The sequence below is a fragment of the Mustela nivalis genome, assembly GCF_964662115.1.
Source record: "Mustela nivalis genome assembly, chromosome: 17".
Lineage (NCBI taxonomy): Eukaryota > Metazoa > Chordata > Mammalia > Carnivora > Mustelidae > Mustela > Mustela nivalis.
Window position 1 is genome coordinate 50,199,993 of NC_139036.1, and position 25,763 is coordinate 50,225,755.

General features: G+C 37.0%; 1 protein-coding gene across 16 annotated transcripts in view; it reads left to right on the forward strand.

Moving 5' to 3' along the window:
• The window catches only part of CEP112 (centrosomal protein 112), a 416,468-nt gene that overhangs the window by 170,010 nt on the left and 220,695 nt on the right, over positions 1–25,763 (forward strand). For all 16 annotated transcript variants that reach the window (XM_082706657.1, XM_082706645.1, XM_082706644.1 and 13 more), the window contains 2 exons: positions 1,556–1,691; positions 24,061–24,168. In XM_082706657.1, coding sequence (XP_082562783.1) covers positions 1,556–1,691; positions 24,061–24,168 — 244 coding nt within the window. The remainder of the gene's footprint in view (positions 1–1,555; positions 1,692–24,060; positions 24,169–25,763) is intronic.

Here is a 25,763-nt window from a genome sequence, read left to right on the forward strand (position 1 = left end):
CTCGATCCCAGGACGCTGGGATCATGACCTGAGCCGAAGGCAGCCACTTAACCAACTGATTTTAAAATTTTTAAAGATTTTTTTTTTTTTTTTTTTTTTTGACAGAGATCACAAGTAGGCAGAGAGGCAGGCAGAGAGAGAGAGGGGGAAGCAGGCTCCCTGCTGAGCAGAGAGCCTGATGTGGAGCTTGATCCCAGGATACTGGGATCATGACCTGAGCCAAAGGCAGAGGCTTTAACCCACTGAGCCACCCAGGCATCCTGGAACCTCTTTTAGAAGAGCACTAATCTCACTTCAGGGGGTCACATTCAGACCATAGAGTATGGCATCTGGAAAATCAGGAAAGCAGCAGAGCCTAGTAGCCAACAGCATGAGCTCTAGGATCAGACTGCTAGGACTAGGCCTGATTAAATTTACTACTAAATGTGTTGCCTTGGAACCACTCTCTAAGCTCCAGTTCTCTGCTCTGTAAAACTGGGGCATAATAATACCCTATGTAAGTTTGCTGTGAGAGTAAAGGAGAGAAGATGGATAAAATTATTTTGCACACTGCCCAGCATGTAGGCAGAACTCAGTATTAGCCATGGTTAACTTCCATGCATTTGTAACATCAAGCCTATATTTTTTCCTTCTATCAGTACATAAAGATTTCTCTTCTGTTGAACCCTTTTGACCATATAACTTGAGTTCAAGATGTAAAGAAATGAGACGGGTATCAGTAGGCAAGTTTACTAGAAGGCAGAGGAACAGTCGTAGGCCATCAGTCTGCTCTGTTGCCTCTGTCACCCTGCAGGTCAACTGCTGCTAGACATGTCTATTAGACACATTTCTAATGGTATGTTGTTTTGTTGTGTTTTAATTGAGATATAATTTACATGCTGTAAAATTTATCCTTTTCTAAAAATACACATTTCAGCAGATTTTAGTATATTCACAAAGATGTGGAGCCATCCCCACTATGTAATTCCAGAACATTTTCATCACTGGAAAGGTCACTCTATACACATTAGCAATCACTTCCCATACCCCCGATGCCCCCCCACCCCAGCCCCTTGCTACCCCCGATCTACTTCCCATCTCTAAGCATTTATCTATTCTCGGCATTTCACATAAATGGAATCATAGAGTATGTTGCCTCTTGTATCTGGCTTCTTTTGCTTAGCATGGTGTGTTTGAGGCTCCCCATGCTGGAGCGTGTGTCACAACTTCAGTGTTTTTGAAGGCTGAATAATACTCCATTGTACAACTGTACTATATTGTCTTATTTATCCATTCATCAGCTGATGGAGATAAATGGGTTTAACTGCTTTATTTTCAGGGAAATCATTGAAAGTCATTTGAAAGAAGTCTTTGAAAGTAGTCATCAGAACACTTTACCTCTTTTTCTGCAGGCCAAGTATTTTATGGTCAGCTTTTTAAAGGGAAGTTTTATGTAATTTGGATCAAAAAATTGAAATCTGAATGTTATTTTAGAGAGGGTTAAATCTGTTCTTTCATTCAAGCCTCGTCCTTTTATTTTTCATTTCAACTGTGAAGCTTCTCTGGACTTTTCCAGGGAAAAAGAGGAACAGCTGACACGGGTGACTGAAGTTCAGAGGCTGCAGGCCCAGCAGGCAGACGCCGCTCTGGAGGAGTTTAAGAGGCAGGTGGAACTGAACTCCGAGAAAGTCTACGCCGAAATGAAAGAGCAGGTGAGGAGGCCGCTAGGTCATCCCTTTGCAAAGTCACTCTCCGTGGGAAGGTACATTCTAATCTTTCTGTGACAGAAACATATTTACTCTTTACAAAAGTTGTATCAAAATTAACCATACAATTGGGTCAGAGATTCAGAATGAAAAAGGGAAATTAGCCCAGGCAGAGGAGGCTGCCCATCTCCCCAGTAGCTCGTGGTGGGCCCTGGTAGCCGAGCTGGAGGGCCTGGTGGGGAGGGCTCAGCCAGCACCCCGAGTGTCCTGCTCTCCACAGTGTGCCAAAGGAGGAGGCCACAGTCAGCAGCGCTGGCAGGCCTGTCTGGGCTCTCCTGGGCCACTAAATGGGCGCTGATCAGCAACTGCTCGATGGCGTTGTGTGGAGGGAAGAGGGTAGACACGCAGCGGGAGCGGCGCAGTCAAGGAGACGGGTCCTCCCGCCTCCTTCAGGATTCCTTGATTCACCTCCAAGCAATGCCAGCATCATCATTTTAAAGTCCTAGCTACAAATGTAGTAATGGCAAGAGTGGCTCTTGCTTTAGGAGTGTGGATCAGCCTATCTGTAAATTTCCATGAGCCGTTTTGTAGAGCAAGGGCTCAGGTTACCCATGTCTGTGCTTGTTTATGTTCCATAAATAGTGTTTTATTGATCAGCGACAGCAAAGTGTTTGCAACTGGCATTTCAGGAGGACAGAGACCGTCTCTGGTTCTTGTACAAGTCAAGGGGTATGCTTTTGAGTTTTGTTTTGTTTTTTTTTTTTTAAAGATTTTATTTATTTATTTATTTGGCAGACAGAGATCACAGGTAGGCAGGGAGGCAGGCGGGCGGGGAGGTAGGGAAGCAGGCTCCCTGCTGAGCACAGAGTCTGATGTGGGGCTCAAACCCAGGACCCTGAGATCACGACCTGAGCTGAAGACAAAGGATTTAACCCATTGAGCTACCCAGGCACCCCTGCTTTTGAGTTTTGAGAGAAAAATAAAAAATTTGGAGAGAGGAAACAAATACCTAGGTGCCCATCATGAAGACTCAACAATTGTCAACACTCTGTTTATTTAAACTAAAACATTACAGATGAAATTTAGTTTGCTTTGTTACTCATATCTAATCACATTACTCTCTCTCCACTTGGGAGAAAACCACTGTCATTAATTTAGTGTGTATTATTTCAGTCTCTTTTATGGGTTTGTATGTATATATAATTTCATGTATCTTACATGCATATGCTCTCTCCATATGTAGATATTACATGCATATATAATTTTTGTGCATCTATTTTTTAAAAGTTAGGTGAGAACTGCAGATTTATGTATGCCTTATTGGCTCTTTTATATTTAATTTTTTTTTCCAACTGACTGCTTGGAGTTTATTTTCCACTTGGTGCAGGGCTGTTGCTCTTTAATTTTATATATCCATGCCCTATCCACGTTGATTTAGTGCAGTCCTTTTCACACTGAACATATTTTATCGTATGAATATACCACATTTCATTTGTCAGCTTCTCTATTCAAGGGTGTTCGGTTTATTTTCGAGTTTTCTTGATTCTAAAAAATGTTGCAGTCTTGTCTGCGATCTCATTTTCAGCCAAAGTTCTCTTCCTCAGGAACCCCAAGCACGCGCCGGGTGGTAGGAACATCCGTGTGAAGGTTTTATGGTGGATCCCTGTATGGTTTCTAGTGTGGAACTGTGCTTTCTTGTCATTTTCTTGATTCAGATTTCCACTCCTATTGAGTTGTTTAAATTTGGATTTTGAGAGGGGCGTTTCTGAGATCCCATTTCTCAGTTTTCCCACCCACTGCCTAGGGCAAAAGCTGGATTCCTATGGGGTGTTTGGGCCAGGAGGTGGAGACCAGCCCCTGGGGCATGGCTGTGCATCTTTCAGCATCCTGCTAGCATCAGGGCCCAGGCCCTAGAATGTATGTTTGGTCCAAATATGCAGCGGAGCTGCATAGGAAACTCTCTGATCCCCTTAACAGTTAAGGAATACAGAAAATATGGAAGGAAGGGGCCTCTGGTAAAAAGTTTTAAAGATAGATTCAAGAGGGCTAAGAATAAGGCATTTGAAAATGCTAAGACAGTACAACTTCTGTGAGAAGTTGAGACCATGACAGCTACCTTTGGCTCAATGATTCACCACTTGGGGCTGATGACATAGTATTAGCAGGTCACAGCGTTCATGGGTAAGGAGGGAGAATAAAACAAACAACAGGGAACCTGCGAGAACATTCTGTAGAACAAGAAAAAGACATTTATTTGTATTCAGCAATCACAGAATCAAAGCATACTTCTGAAGATAATCTAGAGTAGAATTTGGGGGGGGGGAGCAGAAAAGTATCTTTATAAGAAGACATGACCTACATGAAAGAGGCCACACATCTTAAGTAAAATTAATGCAATGAAACCTAGATACATTCTGGAAAAAGAATTGAATCTCAAAAATAAAAATGAAAATCCCACAAGTTTCTAGGTGGGATGAAACTGGCAAAGAAATTAGAAAAATAATGGAGTAATATTTCAGAGTTTTGAAGGAGGAAGGTTGTGACCCAATTTTATACAAAACCAAACAGTTTTTCACTTGCAAACTCAACAGAAAAACATATTCTTATTAAGAGCTCATATGATGTATACTGCTTGTTTCTTTTCTGGAGAGAAATTGTATGAACTCATAAACCAATCCAGAAATGAAGCAAAAGATTTCCCACACATCCTTAAACCATCATATTTAAGGATGAATAGGTAACAATGGAATCCAACAGTGTAGAAACAAATTAAACAAATCGTTATAAATCCCATTATAAGAAAGAATGCTAATATTTATTGATTTTTAGAAAAGAAAGTATTTAAAGTAGAAAGTATAAATTTAATAACAATTTAAATCTAAATCTCTTGAATACATTAACAAAGATCAGGATGGAGAAGTAGTTAGGGAGTGGGTGAAAGGAGCAGTATACTTAAACTCTTGGCCATGGAATGTAGAAACTTAGGCATTAATAAAATTAAAAGGGGTTACATTCTCATAAAAATCTTGAGAAGATAAAGCAAAACTTGAGATACTGCCAAAGGAAGGTAAGAAGAAACAGAACAAAATGTCCAAAATAAGACAGAGCATATAAGTATAATAATAAATATTAATAGGTTAATTCTTTTAGCAAAAAGATACTGATTAGTTGACTAAAATCCATGCATATGCTATTTATAAAAGACATGACTAGTTTACACAAAAATTATATTAGAAAATGATGAAAATATATCACTTGTATTCAGAAAAAAAAGAATGTAATACCGTCATATAAATCACCATCAGTACAAGTTAATATACTGGACAAATGGATTAATTTTTCATGCTAAAGGAAAGAATACTTAAATATGAAAAAACTATTAGGAATACTTGGAGAAATTTACCTACATAGTCACGGAGAGCTTTAATAAATTTTTCTTCATCTTTGACAGATCAGAGGGCAAAAAACCAAACACATAGGAGGTCTAAATAATGGTTTGTAAAACTTATATTTCTACTTTCTACCCTTCAAATATGACACATTAAATTCCTACTCCATTGGAACAGTTGTGAAACTCAGTAGACCATAAAGAAATACTCAATATGTTTCTAAAACTTGACATGACAGAGAGTACATATTTTTCACCACAATGCAATAAAAACAGATATTAAATTTCAATTAAAATCACTATATTCCACTTCACCAAAATTAAAAACTTTTGCTCTTTGAAAGACACCATTAATAAAACAACAAAAGGAGGTAAGGCAAGCTGGAGAATGGGAGAAGAGATTCACAGATATTTCCAAGAACTTGTATCTAAAATATAAAAGAAATCTTACAACTCAGTAATAAGACAAGCAACTTAATTAAAAATAGGCAAAATTTTGGACATCTTATAGAGAAAAGATTTTAAATGACTAATAAGCACATGAAAGATGTTCAGTTTCAGTCATCAAGGAAATTAAAATAAAAGAAATGCCACTATCTATGCTTGCTAGGATGGTTAAAATTATGAAGATTTGTTGATAACGCTGAGTGTTGGTGAAGATGTGATCAAATGGAGCCGGTTCTTAACAAGTGAAACATTCAGTGACCATCTGTCAGTCATTCCATCCTATGTGCTTAAGCAAGTGACATGAAGATAAATCCAGACAAAGACTTGTACACAAATGTTGACAGCAGTTTTATTCACAATAACCCCAAACTTGAACAACCCAAATGTTCCTCAAAAGTTGAAAGAACAATCTAAGCATCCGACTCTTGATTTCAGCTCAGGACATGGTCTCAGTGCTGTGGAATTGAGCCCCAAGTTGGGCTCCGTGCTGAATGGGAGCCTGCTTGAAATTCTCTCTCTTCCTCTGCCCCTTCCCCTGCTCATGTGTGTGTGCATGCTTGCTCTCTCTAAAGTAAAAAAATAAAAAAATAAAATATTTTTTTTAAAGTTGAAAGAACAATCAAAATGCAGTGTATACACTAGATACTTCTCAGCAGTATAAAGGAATGAACTACTAATGCCCAGAACAACTTGGATGAGTCTCAAAATCCTGATGAATTTTGTATTAATTACTCTCTGAGTAAAGTTAGAATTGCCTAGATGATCTTGAGTTTTTTATTTTAGCAGATTATCAACCCAGTTTATTTCAGAGTGAAACTCCTGTCTCATCTTCTGTGGGTGGGTTCCAGTTTCAATTAAGTTCCAAAGCCTTTGCTATGCTGTGTTGGGTCTATTTAGATTGTGCCAGTCTGGAGTTGAGTCTGAGATGTGGGTGGTATTTAAATCGCTCCACCCGGTAATCCCTCCATAGAGGCATTTGTGGGACATTCCTCAGGAGAGACCATCTGCTTGGATGCAAAACAATTCTCAATAATTTTTAGAAGGATTAAAGTCATGCAAAATGTGTTCTCTGACCCCAATGAAAATAAATTAGAAATAAACAATAAGAAATCTGGGAAGTCCCCATGTATTTGGAAATTAAATAACATGCTTATAAATAACTCATGGGTCAAAAAAAGATATTACAAGGAAAATTAGGAAATATTTTGAACTGAATTAAAACAACATGACATATCAAAATTTATGGAATGCAGCTAAAGCAGTACTTAGGGAAAAGTTTATAGCTTTAAACATCTATATCCCAAAAGAAAGTTCTCAAATCTTAAGAAATCAGAAAAAGGAGAGCAAGCTTCAGCCCAAACAAGGAGAAAGGAAATACTAAATATTTTTGTATTTTTGCGGAAAGCCAAAAAGTAGAAAGCAAAAAAATAGAGAAAATTAATGGAGCCAAAGCTGGTTCTTTGAAAAAAATCAACAAAATTGACAAATCTTTAGCAGGACTGATGGGGGAAAAAAGTGAGAAGAAAGAAATTAACAAGGTTAGGAATAAAAGAGAAGGGGACCCCATTACTGATCTATAGAAAATAAAAGAATAATAAGGTATTTTATAAACTTATGCCAACAAACTATAATCAGGTGAAATGGACAAATTCATATAAAGATGCAAATTACTAAAACTCTCTCAAGAAGAGATAGAAATCTGAACTGTCATATAATAAAGATATTTAATTGACAATAAAAAAAACTTTTCACAAATAAAAGCCCAGGTCCAGATGGCTTCACTGGTGGTTTCTATCAAATAGTAAAGAAAATATAATTTTTAATTTTTTGAAAACTCTTCCAGAAAATCGAGGAGGAAGGAACTCTTTCTAGTTCATTTTATAAGGCCATTAGTACTCTATTATCAAAGCCAAAGACACTGCAAGAAAGCTGTCATGAATGTAGACACAAAAATCCTTAGTGATATTTTAAGAAATGGAGTCTAGAAACAAATAAAAATGAGTCCCAGGTGGTTTAAACATTTGAAAATCAATTAATGTCATGTAACATTTAAAAAATTTTTTTTATTTTTTATTAGCATATAATGTATTATTAGCCCCAGGGATACATGTCTGTGAATCGCCAGGTTAACACACTCATAGCACTCCATATAGCACCTACCTTCACCAGTGTCCATAACCCAACCATCCTCTCCCTCCCCCCTCCCCCGCAACCCTCAGTTTGTCTTGTGAGATTAAGAGTCTCTTTTGGTTAGTCTCCCTCCCAATCCCACTTTATATTTTTTCCTTCCCTACCCCCCAAACCCCCTTACTTTGCCTCTCAACTTCTTCATATCAGGGAGATCCTATGATAATTGTCTTTCACTGATTGACTTATTTTGCTCAGTATAATATCCTCTAGCTCCATCCACGTCATCACAAATGGCAAGATTTCATTTCTTTTGATGGCTGCATAGTATTCCATTGTATATATATATACCACATCTTCTTTATCCCTTCATCTGTCGATGGACATCTAGGTTCTTTCCATAGTTTGGGTATTGTGGACGTTGCTGCTATAAACATTTGGGTGCACATGCCCCTTTGGATCACTACATTTGTATCTTTAGGGTAAATATCCAGTAGTGTGATTGCTGGGTCAAAGGGTAGCTCTATTTTCAACTTTCTGAGGAACCTCCATGCTGTTTTCCAGAGTGGCTGCACCAGTTTGCCTTCCCATGAACAGTATAGGAGGGTTCCCCTTTCTCCACATCCCTGCCAGCATCTGTTGTTTCCTGACTTGCTAATATTAGGCATTCTGACTGGTGTGAGGTGGTATCTTATCGTGGTTTTGATTTTTATTTTCCTTATACCAAGTCATGTGGAGCACTTTTTCATGTGTCTGTTGGCCATCTGGATGTCTTTGCAGAAATGTCTGTTCATGTCCTCTTCCCATTTCTTGATTGGATTATTTGTTCTTTGGGTTTTGAGTTTGATAAGTTCTTTTTTTTAATGTTCATTTATTTTTTTTTAATTTACTTTTTATTTTCTGCATAACAGTATTCATTATTTTTGCACCACACCCAGTGCTCCATTCAATCTGTGCCCTCTATAATACCCACCACCTGGTACCCCGACCTCCCACCCCCGCCCCTTCAAACCCCTCAGATTGTTTTTCAGAGTCCATAGTCTCTCATGGTTCACCTCCCCCTCCAATTTCCCCCAACTCCCTTCTCTCTATCTCCCCACATCATCCATGCTATTTGTTATGCTCCACAAATAAGTGAAACCATATGATAATTGACTCTCTCTGCTTGACTTATTTCACTCAGCATAATCTCTTTCAGTCCCATCCATGTTGCTACAAAAGTTGGGTATTCGTCCTTTCTGATGGAGGCATAATACTCCTTAGTGTATATGGACCACATCTTCCTTATCCATTCGTCCATTGAAGGGCATCTTGGTTCTTTCCACAGTTTGGCGACCATGGCCATTTGGATACTAGCCCTTTATCTGATATATCATTTGCAAATATCTTCTCTCATTCTGTCAGTTGTCTTTTGGTTTTGTTGCCCGTTTCCTTTGCTGTGCAAAAGCTTTTGATCTTGATGAAGTCCCGATATTTCATTTTGCCCTTGCTTCCCTTGCCTTTGGCAATGTTTCTAGGAAGATGTTGCAGCAGCTGAGGTCAAAGAGGTTGCTGCCTGTGTTCTCCTCAAGGATTTTGATGGATTACTTTCTCACATGGAGGTCTTTCACCCATTTTGAGTCTCTTTTTGTGTGTGGTGTAAGGAAATGGTCCAGTTTCATTTTTCTGCATGTCGCTGTTCAATTTTCCCAACACCATTTATTGAAGAGACTGTCTTTTTTCCATTGGATATTCTTTCCTGCTTTGTCAAAGATTAGTCGATCATAGAGTTGAAGGTCTATTTCTGGGCTCTCTATTCTTTTCCATTGATCTATGTGTCTGTTTTTGTGCCAGTACCATACTGTCTTGATGATGACAGTTTTGTAATAGAGCTTGAAGTCTGGAATTGTGATGCCACCAACTTTGGCTTTCTTCAACATTCCTTTGGCTATTAGAGGTCTTTTCTGGTTCCATATAAATTTTAGGATTATTTGTTCCATTTCTTTGAAAAAAATGGATGGTATTTTGATAGGGATTGCATTAAATGTTTAGATTACTTCAGGTAGCAGAGGCATTTTCACAATATTTGTTCTTCCAATCCATGAACATGGAACATTTTTCCATTTCTTTGTGTCTTCCTCCATTTCTTTCATGAGTACTTTATAGTTTTCTGTACAGTTCTTTGCCTATTTGGTTAGGTTTATTCCTAGGTATCTTATGGTTTTGGGTGCAATTGTAAATGGGATTGACTCCTTAATTTCTCTTTCTTCTGTCTTGTTGTTGGTGTGTAGAAATGCAACTGATTTTTGTGCATTGATTTTATATCCTGCCACTTTACTGAATTCCTGTACAAGTTCTAGCAGATTTGGAGTGGAATCTTTTGGGTTTTCCACATAAAGTTTCATATCATCTACAAAGAGTAATAGTTTGACTTCTTCTTTGCCGATTTGGATGCCTTTAATTTCTTTTTGTTGTCTAATTGCTGAGGCTAGGACTTCTAGTACTATGCTGAATAGCAGTGGTGATAATGGACATCCTTGCTGTATTCCTGACCTTGGCATAAACGCTCTCAGTTTTTCTCCATTGAGGATGATATTCGCTGTGGGCTTTTCATATATGACTTTGATAATGTTGAGATATGTACTCTCTATCCCTACACTTTGAACAGTTTTGATCAAGAAAGGTCGCTGTGCTTTGTCAAATGCTTTTTTCAGCATCTATTGAGAGTATTCTATGGTTCTTGTTCTTTCTTTTATTAATGTATTGTATCACATTGATTGATTTGAGGATGTTGAACCAAACTTGCAGGCCTGGAATAAATCCCACTTGGTCGTGTTGAAAAGATTCCTTTTCATGTACTGTTGGATCCTGTTGGCTAGTATTTTGGTGAGAATTTTTGCATCCTTGTTCATCAAGGATATTGGTCTATAATTCTCTTTTTGATGGGATATTTGTCTGGTTTTAGAATCAAGGTAATGCTGGCCTCATAAAATGAGTTTGGAAGTTTTCCTTCCATTTCTATTTTTTGGAACAGTTTCAGGAGAATAGGAATTAATTCTTTAAATGTTCAGTAGAATTCCCCTGGGAAGCCATCTGGCCCTGGGCTCTTGTTCTTTGGGAGATTTTTGATGATTGCTTCAATCTCCTTACTGGTTATGAGCCTGTTCAGGTTTTCTATTTCTTCCTGGTTCAGTTCTGGTAGTTTATATGTCTCTAGGAATGCATCCATTTCTCCCAGATTGTCAAATTTGCTGGCGTATAGTTGCTCATAATATGTTCTTATAATTGTTTGTATTTCTTTGGTGTTGGTTATGATCTCTCCTCTTTCATTCACGATTTTATAATTTGGGTCCTTTCTCTTTTCTTTTTGGTAAGTCTGGCTAGGGGTTTATCAATCTTGTTAATTCTTTCAAAGAACCAGCTCCTAGTTTCATTGATTTGTTCTACTGTTTTTTTTTTTTTTTTTTTGGTTTCTATTTCATTGATTTCTGCTCTGATCTTTATTATTTCTCTGCTCCTGCTGGGTTTAGGCTTTCTTTGCTATTCTTTCTCCAGCTCCTTTAGTTGTAGGGTTAGGTTGTGTATTTGAGACCTTTCTTGTTTCTTGAGAAAGGCTTATATCACTATATATTTTCCTCTCAGGACTGCCTTTGCTGTGTCCCACAGATTTTGAACCGTTGTGTTTTCATTATCATTTGTTTCCATGAATTTTTTTGATTCTTCTTTAATTTCCTGGTTGACCCATTCATTCTTTAGAAGGAGGCTCTTTAGCCTCCATGTATTTGTGTTCTTTCCAAATTTCTTCTTCTTATTAAGTTCTAGCTTCAGAGCATTGTGGTCTGAAAATATGCAGGGAATGATCCCAATCTTTTGGTACCTGTTGAAACCTGATTTCTGCCCAGGATGTGATCTATTCTGGAGAATGTTACATATGCAGTAGAGAAGAATGTGTATTCTGTTGCTTTGGGATGGAATGTTTGGAATATATCTGTGATGTCCATCTGGTCCAGTGTGTCATTTAAGGCCTTCATTTCCTTGTTGATCTTTTGCTTGGATAATCTGTCCATTTCAGTGAGGGGGGTGTTAAAGTTCCCTACTATTATGGTATTATTGTCAGTGTGCTTCTTTGATTTTGTTATTAATTGGTTTGTATAGTTGGCTGCTCCCATGTTAGGGGCATAGGTATTTAAAATTGTTAGATTTACTTGTTGGACAGACACTTTGAGTATGATACAGTGTCCTTCCTCATCTCTTATTATAGTCTTTGGCTTAAAATCTAATTGACCTGATGGCATGCCTGGGTGGCTCAGTGGGTTAAGCCTCTGCCTTCGGCTCAGGTCGTGATCCCAGGGTCCTGGGATCAAGCCCCGCATCTGGCTCTCTGCTCAGCAGGGAGCCTGCTTCCTCCTCTCTCTGCCTGCCTCTCTGCCTACTTGTGATCTCTGTCTGTCAAATAAATAAAATGTGTAAAAAAAAATCTAATTGATTTATATAAGGATTACCACCCTAGCCTTCTTTTGATGTACATTAGCAGGGTAAATTGTTTTCCACCCCCTCACTTTAAGGTGTCTTTGGGTCTAAAATGAGTTTCTTGTAGACGGCATATTGATGGGTTTGTTTTTTTATCCATTCTGATACCCTCTGTCTTTTGATTGGGGCATTTAGCCCATTTACATTCAGGGTAATTATTGAGAGATATGAATTTAGTGCCATTGTATTGCCTGTAAGGTGACTGTTACTGTATATTGTCTCTGTTCCTTTCTGGTTTACGACTTTTAGGCTCTCTCTTTGCTTAGAGGACCCCTTTCAATATTTCCTGTAGAGCAGGTTTAGTGTTTACAAATTCTTTTAGTTTTTGTTTGTCCTGGAAGCTTTTTATCTCTCCTTCTATTTTCAATTATAGACTAGCTGGATGTAGTATTCTTGGCTGCATGTTTTTCTCATTTAGTGCTCTGAGTATATCATGCCAGTTCTTTGTGTCCTGTCAGGTCTCTGTGGATAAGTCTGCTGCCAATCTAACATTTTTACCATTGTATGTTACAGACTTCTTGTCCTGAGTGCTTTCAGGATTTTCTCTTTGTCACTAAGACTTGTAAGTTTTACTGTTAGATGATGGGGTGTGGACCTATTCTTACTGATTTTGAGGAGGGTTCTCTGCCTTCCTGGATTTTGATGCTTATTCCCTTTGCTATATTAAGGAAATTTTCTACAATAATTGGCTCCAATATACCTTCTACCCTCCTCTCTCTTTGTTCTTCTTCTGGAATCCCAATTATTATAATATTGTTTTATCTTATGGTATCCCTTATCTCTCGAATTCTCCCCTCATGGTTCAGTAGTTGTTTGCCTCTCTTTTGCTCAGCTTCTTTATTCTCCATCATTTGGTCTTCTATATCACTAATTCTTTCTTCTGCCTCATTTATCCTAGCAGTAAGAGCCTCCATCTTTTTTTAAAGATTTTTATTTATTTATTTGGCAGACAGAGATCACAAGTAGGCAGAGAGGCAGGTGGTGTGGGGGAGGGGGAGAGCAGGCTCCCTGCTGAGCAGAGGGCCCAATGTGGGGCTTGATCCCAGGACCCAGGGATCATGACCTGAGCTGAAGGCAGAGGCTTTCAACCCATTGAGCCACCCAGGTGCCCCAGGAGCCTCCATTTTTTATTGCACCTTATTAATAGCTTTTTAAATTTCAGTCTGGTTACATTTTAGTTCTTCTATTTCTCCAGAAAGGGCTTTTATGTCTCCAGACAGGGTTTCTCTAATATTTTCCATGCCTTTTTCGAGCCCAGCTAGCACCTTGAGAATCGTCATTCTAAACTCTAGATTTGACATATTACCAACGTCTGTATTGATTAGGTCCCTAGCCTTAGATATTGCCTCTTTTTCTTTCTTTTTTTTTTTTTTTTTGAGGTGAGTTTTCCTGCCTTGTCATTTTATCCAGATAAGAATATATGAATGAGAGAATAAAATGCTGAAAGGGTGGCAAAGACCCCAGAAAAGTATATGTTAATTAAATCAGAGGAGACCCCAAATCATGGGGAGAAGAAAGGGGGTAAAAAGAAGTTAAAAATTTTAAGAAAAAAAGAAAATATACATTTTAGACTGGTGAATAGAACAGAGCCAAGCACTTTATTTGGGGAGTATTTTGGTCTCTTAGAAGAAACTACCTCCCAAAATTTTAAAGAAAGAAAGACACACACACACACACACACACACACACACACACAAGGGTAAACACGATGAAGGGATGGAATATGACTGTAAAGATGAACATTTTTAAAAAGTTCCAAAAAAGGAGTTGATAAGATAAGTTGGTTGGGAAAAGAAAGAAAAAGAAAGTGGAGAGAATTTTCTCAGGTTGGAGACTAGAACAAACCCTGTTCTAGATTTAGGGTATATTTTGATCTATTAAAAGAAGTTGTATCCCAGAATTATTTAGAAGAAAAAACCCTATGTGTATACAAAAAATAAAGTTAGATACAATGAAGGATAAAATATGACTATAATTATGAAGGTTCAAAAAGATTTTTTTTTTTTAAGAAAGGTGTTGTTAAGATAAACTTTCAGAAAGTGGTCGATTTTCTGTTTCTAGAATTGCTGCTCTTCTTCCCTTCAATCAATTTGTAGGTGCTTGGAATGGTTTGATAACTATCTAGCTGATCTCCTGCTACCTGATGACATCTCAGCCTGCTGCTCCTCTGCCATCTTGACTCCTCCCCCTAATGCCATGTAACATATTAATAAAGGAGAAAACAGCATGATCATCTGAGTAGAGACATAAGAAACATTTAAAAAGTTCAATACCATTCATGATAAAAAAAGAATTCTTGGCAAATTAAGACTGGAAGCAAACTTACATAACTTAATAATGGACATCTATGAAAACTCTATGGCTAGTGTACTTAACATTGAAAGGCTTAATGCTTTCCTCCTAAGAATGAGGAAACCATGTCTGCTTTTGCCACCTCTGTTCAACATTGCATTTGACATTCTAGCCAGTGCACTAAGGCAAAATAAGGAAAAAATGGAAAGAGAGAGTGAGAGAAAGAAAGAAAAGAAAGGAAGGAAGGAAAAGAGGGAGAGAGTGAGGAAAAGAAAGGAAAAGCAAGCATATTAATTGGAAAGGGAAAAGTACACATATCTTCAGATGACACAATGATCTTTTATGATCAAAATTTATACAAGAAATATGAGAATTAATAAATGATTTCAACAAGTTTTCAGGATACAACTTTAAAATATGAAATGTAGCCATACTTTTATATACTAGCAGTGAAATATCTGCAAATGAAATTAAGAAAACAGTTTAACCCACAATAATGGTAATTCTTTCAAGTTGATAAATTTTTTTTAAGATGAAAAAGTAGCCTGTGTTGTATGGCAGAACTGAGAGTTCTGGGGATAATGTCGTCTCAGGAACGATTAAATGAAGAACCCTGCCTAGGCACAGAATGGACTGCCATAAAATATGAAAATCCAGGGATGAACAATGGTATGTGTGGAACTGATTCTGGAACCACCCTTAATTGTTCTACCCTCATATGTCTGACTGTTCTGCTATGTGCCTGGTTCATGGTCTTTCTTCTATTTTGCTTCACCAATCCTGCCAGATGCATTTGATTCTCCCACTTCTGGACATCATTGAGTTCAAGAGTTCCTGCCTTCTAAGTATCATATCTTTATGGACTGGTTAAATGATCCCATGAAGGACCCATTGGGTCCAAGCCTCTGGGATTCCTTTCTTCCTCCATATAACCCTACTCCTGTGTCCTGTCTTTGTGAGTAGTTCTCACCCTGTCTGATCTGCCCCAGTGGTGCTTGATTTAGGCTCTTTGAAAAATGACAGTGATGGCAGCCAATGAGCAACAAATTCTTTTGATGGTCTTCTATTGAAGAAATAGTCTTCAGTGGTTTCCATCATAAATAGTTTTGCCAAATGCAGTTGAGTTTCTGAAATAGAGATAGTACCTTTGATGTGAGTATAACAATAAGAACATCATTTATGATGGAACCCTTTTATAGCTGGGCTCATTCACAAATCAAAGAATTCTTACCTGGCAAATTTTAACAAATGTTAAGAAAATATATATGTCAAAACATGGTAAATTAGAAGTCCTCTACTCTAGATTATCAATCAGTTAAAAAGTATGCATCCGATGTAGCTCAAATTCTTTAAAAAATCAGCAGATTCATTATTTGGAGAATCATGTTTTCAAATTTTTTCCATAGTCTATATTTTTAACAGTCTTCTTTTTCTGTTGTTGTCTTGAACTGCTCATTTCTTTTCTTACTAAAATCTTTGTGTAAAAGCCAACAGAGCTTAGGGCATCTTTTTCCATTTGGAAACTGCTGCAGATAGCAGACAATGGGAATTTGAATTAAAAAAAAAAATAAAAGCTTTGAGTTTGTTTTTGAAAGTGAATTGCTATTTCAAAAATGAGGCCCAGGAGAGAAAAATGGAACAGAGAAAGTTTAAAAAAAAAATTGCTTCACACTGTTTCTTTCACTTTGAAGAACTTTTTATCTCATTTAAGATTGCTTCAATAACCTAATTTTTACTCCAGTGGTGAACTCTATTATAAATATTAGCTATCAGCAATTAGTGATATAAAATATACATATTTTAATTGTGAAAACGTACTACTGTGGTAGAATTTTCCACTTATACATACGTAATCACACTTTTAAAAGAAATAGTGTTCTATATTTACCTATTCTCTGTGAAACAAATAGATGACTGAAAAAGACAGCTATGCTTTTGAAGTACTGGCAGGAATTCTAAAGTGAAACTTTTTAATCTTTTAAACTGACTGCATGAATGTCAGCTAACTAGTTCCTCCTGGGGCTTCCACTAGCCACTTGACTTCTAGTTAATTTTTCTACCCTTGAAAGTACATCCTCATTAAATGGTATTTGCTGCTAAGCTGCTAAATATGTGACTTTAAATTCAATTCCTTTTTTTTTTTTTTCTTTTTTCCCCTTTTCTTTTAACTGTCATCAGCTACCTGATGTTAGCTTTGGACTTGGAGAACCCACTGGCTTGCCATGCAAACAAAATTCTGAAACACAGCTGTTGACTAGTGAGGTTGCTTCTGGCTCCTCTTACACTTGTAACTGGTTAGCAGTTTCTTACATTCTTAGAGATTGTAAATTTAATTCATCACCCTATTATTGCTGTTGAATACCTGAAAAAATATTCTCAAGTTACAAGGAAGAAAGAATTCCCTCTGGATATATTTGTGTCATTAAGTGTAAATGGATAACAGACAAAGAAAGAGTCATCATATGAACCATTCGTTGTGACTTAGACCTTTGTCCTCTTGTCCTTTAAGGGTCCTGCTGGCTCATGTAATTTTAAGTAAGTTTTTTTTTTTTTTTAAGACAAGTTTTAAGATAATAAAAGATCCAATATAAATAGAAGCATTTTATCTCAGTTACTTTTTGATGATAATGGAGACATCTCTCTACCCTTTTAACATTTGGAATTTTGTCTTTAGATGAGATTAGGTAGTGGAAGTAAAATTCTAAAATTATATTTAAATGTTTCAATAGAGGCTATTATGATAATTCATCAATTCCAAATGACAACATCAAGAGAATATGTATAAGTATTTGGCTTTGAAAAACAAAATTAAATGACAGCAGTAGCAACAACAAAATGAGTAATTAGAAGAAATTTCAACTTTTATCCTTAAATGCTTAATTTAAGAGAAATAAATGAAGCTTTTTCCTTGTAATATTCATCAATGACTAATCTCTTTTGCAGACAAAAATAAGCCAAAAAAAAATCTACTGAGGACATTGGACCAGAAAATATGTCATTTTTTTTTTCTGCATTTGACTGATTGGAAGGGTTTTTGATTATGAAATAGTAACATTATTTTTTAATACTTCAGTTATTTTACTGACTTAATGGCCAAGGATACAACAGATTTGACTTCTTCATTCATTTATTAAAAACTTATGAACACTTGCTCCATATCAGCCATTGTTGTTTCTGGGAATTCAGAGATTATTTAGACATGTTTATGGCTTGTGTGATAGGCCAGCACATTAAAGTGTGTGATTTAATAAGTGGTGTGACTGGTGGAATAAACTTTAGTCAGAGAACACAGGGAAGGGACATTTAAGCCAGCCTCTTGAGTTTGGCATTTATCTGCAATTGTGGAGTCTTTGTTGTAACTACAAATTTCTTTAATGTTTGCTTATTGAAAGGTTGACAGTAATGAATTTAGTAAAGTCACTGAGTATAAGAGCACTTAGACAATGCAGTTTTATTTCTATATCAGCAGCCAACAAATAGAAAATAAACTTTGAAAAAGATGTCAGCGTGAGAAAGCTTCACGTCGGTACCAAAGAATAAATCCAGCAAATAACGTGCAAGACTTCTGTTTTAAAAACTGGAAAACATTATCAAGAAAAGAAGACCTAAATAAATTGGCAGATTCAAAGGCTCAATGTCATAAACATGTCAGTTCTCCCCATATTCATGTATAAAATCAACACAGTTCTGAAAATCAAAATGTTAGTAATGGGTTTTTTGGGCTTTGGGGGGGTGGTTTGGTATGTGGTTTTTGCTTGTTTGGTGTTTGTTTTTTTGTTTTGTTTTGTTTTTGGTGGGGTGAAGGGAAGTGAGAGAAACCGACAGCTGATTCTAAAATGTATATGAAAATACAAAGGGCTAAGAATTGCTCTGGCGATCCAGAAGAGCCCAGTGTATATGACCAGCTACTGAGACTAATATTCAGCTTCACTAATTAGTACCGCATGGTTTGGGCACAAGGATGACCACATGTTACAGAAGACAGAGACTCAAAATTAGACTCGCACATACATGATCCATCTGACTCATGTTGAAGGGGGTGCTGCAGTGCAGTAGGGAAAGAATGATCATTGTAGGAAATGCCACCGTGTCAATTGGATAGCCACATGGGGAAAAGAAGAGAATCTTACCTCTTATTTTACCCATGCACAAAATTAATTCCAGGATTATAGATGTACAAGTGATAGTTTCAGTGATCATTACATAAAACTTTCAGAAGAAAGCATTGAAACATATTTGATAGTTGGAACTAGTAAGGATTTTCTAAATAGGAAACAAAAAAATCCCAAAATGTTGAATATAACGTTATTAAAATTAAAAAAAAAAAACATGCTCATTAAAAGAGACCAGGAGAAAGTGGAAAGGCAACTTCAGAGTGCAAGATTCGGGTGTGGAGTCCGAAATTCATATCCAGAGCAGATCCAGAACTCCCACAAACTGATCGGGACGGGTACCATAGATATCATCTGTATTCTATCAATTTATGGTTTTCTCTCACAAAAGAACTGTAGATATAATCAACTAATGAGTTCAGTGGTATTCCCTGTTAAGGATATTAGTTTCTACGGAGTCTTTAGCCAACCATAGAATTAATGATCTGCTTTTCTGCCGTTTGTATCTATCTGCCTGCCTGCCTGTTTGTCGATCGGCTGATCGCTCGATCAATTAATCCAAACATACTTGAAGGACAGTTTTTTATAGTTTACCTACATATGTATTAAATACAAAAATATATTTTTAATTGTATATTCCTATACAACTGTCTGCCTATTATAACGTGAATTGTATGTTGATTTATTCCGAATATAGTTACACAAGAGTACTTTACTAGAGAAAGAGCATAATTTACGACCCTATTTGACAGTGACTGCCAGATGTCCACGCCTGCTTTCTTATTCATAGAGCCCTGATTTTATTTAGGGCAACATTAGACACAGTTTTAAAACTGCAGTTTCTCACCTTGCAGATGGAGCTTACTTTTTAATGTAGTTGCGATGAATGAGACGCAACAGCATAATTAATTTGCGATTGACAGGAACTTGCATGAAAGCTCCTTAAAAGGGTATTCAGCTCAGCTATAGGACCCTTTGCCCTTCCCTTCCCATATGTTCAGAGCTGTAGAGGCCATTTTGCAACTATTATGGGAAGGCTGAATTGCAGAGACCTTAACCCTGACATCTTTGAACTGCCAGTATAGCGGCCCGTTTCTGAACTTGTGGCACAAGGAAAACATAAAGGGCCTATGTCGTTTAAGCTCTGCATGGTCACTTGGGTTTTCTCTTCCGTGTAGCCAAGTTACCTAATGCCTGAGGCACCAGAGGAGGAAAACACCCCCCAACCCCACCCCTTCCGTCTTTAAACACTAAATGTTCACAGAAATACACCCAACCCCTTTTTACTCTGAAGTTGACCACGGAGTTTTACTCCTAGGTTTTCTTGAAACCAGAGTTACACAATAAAGGAGTGCTGTTGTTGTTATTTTCCTAGCCCTTGAAGTTGAACGGAATGTGGAAAGATGTATGAGGAAGCAGAATCTTTTGTATCTATGGCAACTGAGAGAACACTGTGTTTTTATACAAACTAAGTATTTTACAAGACTTTTTAAGTTGTTTTGTTAAATTATTTAAGGAAAATGGAATGGGGCCTTGCATTTTCGGTCAGTATTATCTAAAATGACACACATTTTCATTTTCTTGTATCAGTTATTTACTTTGAATTTGTTTTAATGTTTAGGTATAAAAGGTCTTTTTATGTGTTTTAAATTCGTACCTGTTTTGGTTATAGAAGAGGATTTTGTTTTTTCTTGAAGATACTCTATTTTTGACAAGCTTTGAGTACATAAAACATTTAGTTTTTATTTTAAATTCTAAATATTTTAAATATTTAAGTATCTGTTATTTACTTTTAATAGTCAATTTGTGCCGAGATAAAATAAGAACTTAAAATCAACTTCATGTGAAGATCTGTCTTAAAAGTACTAAATAAACCAGATCTTCCCTCCTTGATGTACCTTCTCTTTTTTCAATCCCCTTTTGCTTTTGCCAATCATTTCATTCATCCTTGAGGATTTAATGCATATTTATTGTGCATACCATACCAATTAATAATTAAGTTATAAAAGAATTATAAATCATAGATTCCTTTTATTTGGTAGCTCATGATCTAGATGAATAAACAAAGCTCACACATTTGAAACACTTCTGTATTATAGAGAGAAACACAGCTTGCCATCAAAATAGATGTTGAGTCCTTGAATGTAAAGAGAAGGAAGGCGCTTATGTAAGTTGGTGGGATTAAAGAACACCTCACAGACAGGAGAGGAAACTTGAGTCAGCCTTGAAGACTATCAGTTTGGGCGAGGGAAAACACAAAAGGGTTTTCCAGAGAGTGCAAAGAACAAAAGGCTAGGATCAAGAACAGACATGGCTTGTTTGGGAAAAGCCAAGGATCTTGGAGTATAGGGAGCTCAGACTGCTGAGGACAGGCTAAGGAGCCTTCTGCTTGAGGTCTGATGTGACAACCACTGAAGGAAAGAGAGCCTTGAAACCCACATCTTGAGTTAGAAACAAAAGAAAACAAAGTGCACTTGAGTATTCCTTAGTAAATTTATTCATGGCCACAATACCAACTACCTGTAGATCAATAATCTTTTAACTCTGATCATTGAATTTGGAAGCCGATGACTTAGTATTATTAGGGTTGCACCCTTTGGATTTTTACAAAGAAGTAGGCTAAATTTCATGCTATAGTTTAGATACTTCAGACCTGGGTGTGAGAAGCAGACTCTGGAATGGACTGTTGGATAGCACAGCAGTGAGTGGCCATATGCATTTTGTTCTCCTCCAGTGTGACTGGGTGCTCTTCACTGAAGAGCTTTGTTCCTAGAGCCTTAAAGTTTAATCATGTCTTAGTAAATGCATTTGAATTTTTTTTTTTTTAAATTTAGGATGAAAAACTGTGAAGGAAGGACTTTTAGGATTCATTTCCCCTAATGTTCATGTTTTGTCCAATCCTAGCAGTTACCAAAGGTAACCCGCAAGAGAGCATTGGATACAAGCTGGGGAAAAAAAAGAAAAAGAAAAAGAAATATCTCAAGCTATCAGTGCAGCAGCAGAATAATAAATAATATAAAGTAGCCAGTGGTAAGATGATTATCACATTAACTGACAGTTGTCTCAAGAAAGATATCTTCTGAGACAAAATCAAATCAGGGGAAGAAAGACAAATGAAAAACTGTACTAGGAATACAAGGTGTGATTTTCATATTATAGGAAATGATTTTTCATTACTATCTGTAAGAATATTTCTTTCTTGGCACATATAAACAAGAATCTGGCAAGAGCAGAGATAATCATACATTATCTCTAATTTTATGTGTGACAAATGTCAGATTCAACATGATCTTGTATGTTATTGAAACTCTCGCACTATTAAATGTTGAAAATTACTTATTCATCAAATCTCAAACCTAGTTTCATACACTTGGTTTGCCTTTTTTCTTTTTCTTCTTCATTTGACTACTGAGGCCCTATAGGTGCTGGGCAGGGGCCTAAATCATTGGGATACATGGGTGAACGTGGAGTTCCTTTACCATGGGTGAGGCAGACATTAAAATGAGCCCTAAGGAGTAAGTAAGTTGTATAGTATACTTGAAGGTGATATGTCCTATGATAAAAAGGAACAGTAGGTCAGGGCAAAGGAGACTGTGACGACTGAGAGGTGGGCTGCTATTTAACTAGGCTGGTCAGGGAGGCTTCAGTACAAAGATGACATCTGAGCAGAAACTTGACCTAGAGAAAGAAGCTGTGTGACCATCTGAGGGGAAGCTGCTGAACACCAAGGCAAGAGCATTTCTGGCATATCTCCAGCCCAGCAAGGAGACAGGTGGGCTGGAGTGGTGGTGGTTATATAGGGTAGCAGAGATGAATGGAGAGAGGTACCTAGGATTAGATCATGTGAGACCTCATGGAATATGGCATAGTGTTTGACTTTTAATTTTTTCTATAATAACACCTTTATTAAGATATAATTCACATATGGGGTGGCCAGGTGGCTTAATTAGTTAAGTGTCCCAACTCTTGTTCTCAGCTCAGGTCTTGATCTCGGGTGGTGAAATTAAGCCTCGAGTTGCCCAGCATGGAACCTACTTAAAAAATTTTAAAAGGGATATAATTCACACATAACAATTCATTATATGTGTACAATTGAATCATTTTTAATATATTCACAAATTGTGTAACCATCAGCACAATCAATTTCATAAAAGATTTATTCATTTGTTTTAGAGAGAGCGTGAGCAGGAGGGGCAGAGAGACATGAAAAGACAGAGGGAGAGGGAGACAAGCCCAAGCAGACTTCCATACAGACCATGGAGCCTATCTTGGGGCTCCATCTCATGACCCCAAGATCACAATCCAAGCTGAAACCAAGAGTCAGTTGCTTAACTCACTGTGCCACCAAGGCACCTCCGCACAATCAATTTTAAATTACCATTGCCCCCAAAGTACCCTTTAGCAGTCAGTGTCCACCCCCCAATTCCCTCTCTCCCTAGGCAACCACTAGTCTGCTTTCTTTTTCTATGGATTTGCCTTCTGGATATTTAATACAAATGGAATCATATAACACATAGTCTTTTGCAACCATCTCCTTTCACTTAGCATAGCACTTACAAGGGTCATCCATGTTATGATGTATAACATGTATTAGTATTTCATTCCTTGTTGTGGTTGAATGACACTCCTATGTATGGATAGACCTCTTTTTGTTTATCTGTCATCCATTGATGAACATCTGGGTTAGTTCCTCTTTTTGGCTAATGAATAATGTTGCTACGAACATTTGTACACAAGTTTTGGTGTGGATGTGTGTTTTAATTTCTCACTGAGGAGTGGAATTCCTGGCTCATATGGGAACCCTGTTTATCCTTTTGAGGAACTGCCAAACCATCTTCCATTTCACATTCCCACCAGCAGGGCATGAGGGTCCTGATTTCTCCACATCTTCACCAACACTTGATATAATTGGTCTGGATTAAAGCATCCTTTGATAGTGGGTATGAAGTGGTATGTCATTATTGTTCCAATTTGAAATTGCCTAATGGCAGTGATGTTGGCATCTTCTCAGATGCTTCTTGGCCAGTTGTGTATCTTCTTTGGAGAAGATACCTTTTCTGTTCCTTTGCCCATTTTAAAATTGAGTATAATTGCCCATTCATTACTGGGCTGTAGGCATTCTTTATATACTCTTGATACAAGTCCCTTATCACGTATATGACTTGCAAATATTTTCTCCCCTTCAGCACATGCCAAGGCCTTAAAAATTCTTGTTGAATATTTGAATGCTCAGAAGTATATTTCCATTACAGCATTATTATAACATTAGAGTTTAATAAAGTATGTACAGTATTAATTTCCCTGGCTTAAACTATTAAATATATATAAATAAATTGATATAGCTTTCATTTTCTTATCATTTTTAAATTCACCATTATGATTGATAAAGGGTATTTAAAATCTGCCATTTTAATGAATAGACAAATTACAAAAGCATGAAAAATTAAATTAAAAAATTAATTTTTTGTTTAAAAATATATTTGATTTTTAAATTTTATAGATGGAAAAAGTGGAAGCAGATCTAACTAGATCCAAGTCTCTTCGTGAGAAACAATCAAAGGAGTTTTTATGGCAGCTGGAGGATGTCAAGCAACGATATGAACAGCAGGTTGGTCTTTCATTTTGATGCCATTGAAATTTTTAAATGCATTTATAATCTCTCTTTTAAAAATCTCAGTGGCACCTATCTGGCTTAGTTGGTGGAGCATGTCACTCTTGATCTTGGGGTTGTAAGTTTGAGACCCACACTGGGTGTAGAGATTACTTAAAAATAAAACCTTAAATATCTCATCATAACATCAAATCCTTGCACAATGATGATATTACTAAGAATGTTATTACTGATATATGTGAATCATTTAAAGCAAAATGTTTCAGCAAAATCCAGAAATAGGATGTTAGGTCTTTCCTGAAGTCTATTCCAATGATTTGTTAATTTGCATGTTTAATTGAAGCATTTATTGTGATTATTGTGTCCTTCTGTTCCTGTCAGAGCAGAAGTCTGACTTGTTCATTTATTTAAGAAGTAGTTTTGGGTACCTACCATATCCTGATTCTGGGCAGAGCAGTAAGTTAGACTGACAATGGTCCTTTTCTAAGAGTGCATATACTACATTATTTTATAATAATTTTTAAAAATTTTTTATTTAAATTTAATTAACATATAGTGTATTACTAGTTTCAAGGGTGGAGTTGAGTGATTCATCAGTCACATATACACCCAGTGCTCTATATCACATGCCCTTCTTAATGCCCATCACCCAGTTATCCTGTCCCCACTAGCCACTTCCCCTCCAGGAACCCTCAGTTGGTTTCTTATAGTTAAGAGTGTCTTATGGTTTGCCTCCCTCTCTGTTTTTATGTCATTTTGCTTTTCATTCCATTCCCCATTGTTCACCTGTTTTGTTTCTTAAATTCCACATCTGAGTGAAATCATATAATTATCTTTCTCTGATTGACTTATTTCGCTTAGCATAATACTCTCGAGTTCCATCCATGTCATTGCAAATGATTTTATTTGTTTTGATAGCTGAGTAGTTTTCCATTATGTACGTATGGCACTTCTTCTTTGTCCATTCATGTGTCAGTGGACATCTGGGCTCTTTCCTTCTTTTGGCTGTTGTGGACATTGCTTTATAAACATTGTGGTGCATGTTTCCTTTGAATCACTATGTTTCTATCCTTTGGATAAATACCTAGTAGTGCAATTTCTGGGTCATTGGGCTTCTATAAAGAACTTATCAAATTCAGTACCTAAAGAACAAAAAACAATCCAGTCAAGAAATGGGCAGAAGACATGAACAGACATTTCTCTGGAGCAGATATCCAAATGGCTAACAGAGCATTTACTGAATTTGGGCAGGTAGCCAGGCCATTAATAAAAAACAAGACAAAACAAAACACTAAATAATTTCGAAGTGATTTCTGAAGGAGAAAGAAGGTGTGTACAGAAGCCTTGTTGGGTGGAGGTGGGAAGGGGATTACCAGCATTGATGGATGGTCAGGGAATCCCTCCTAGCTGGGGAGCTTTGTGCTAAGAATCTTGAAAACTCTGGGTGAGCTAGCCATGAAGTCGCATGAAGTATTCTAGGCTGGGGGAACAGAGAGTGCAAGGATCTGAGATGACAGCAAGTTGGAAGTGTTCGAGGAATGAAAATGACAGAAAAGGCCGGTTCAGCACAAGTGTGGAGGTGAAGGTTTCAG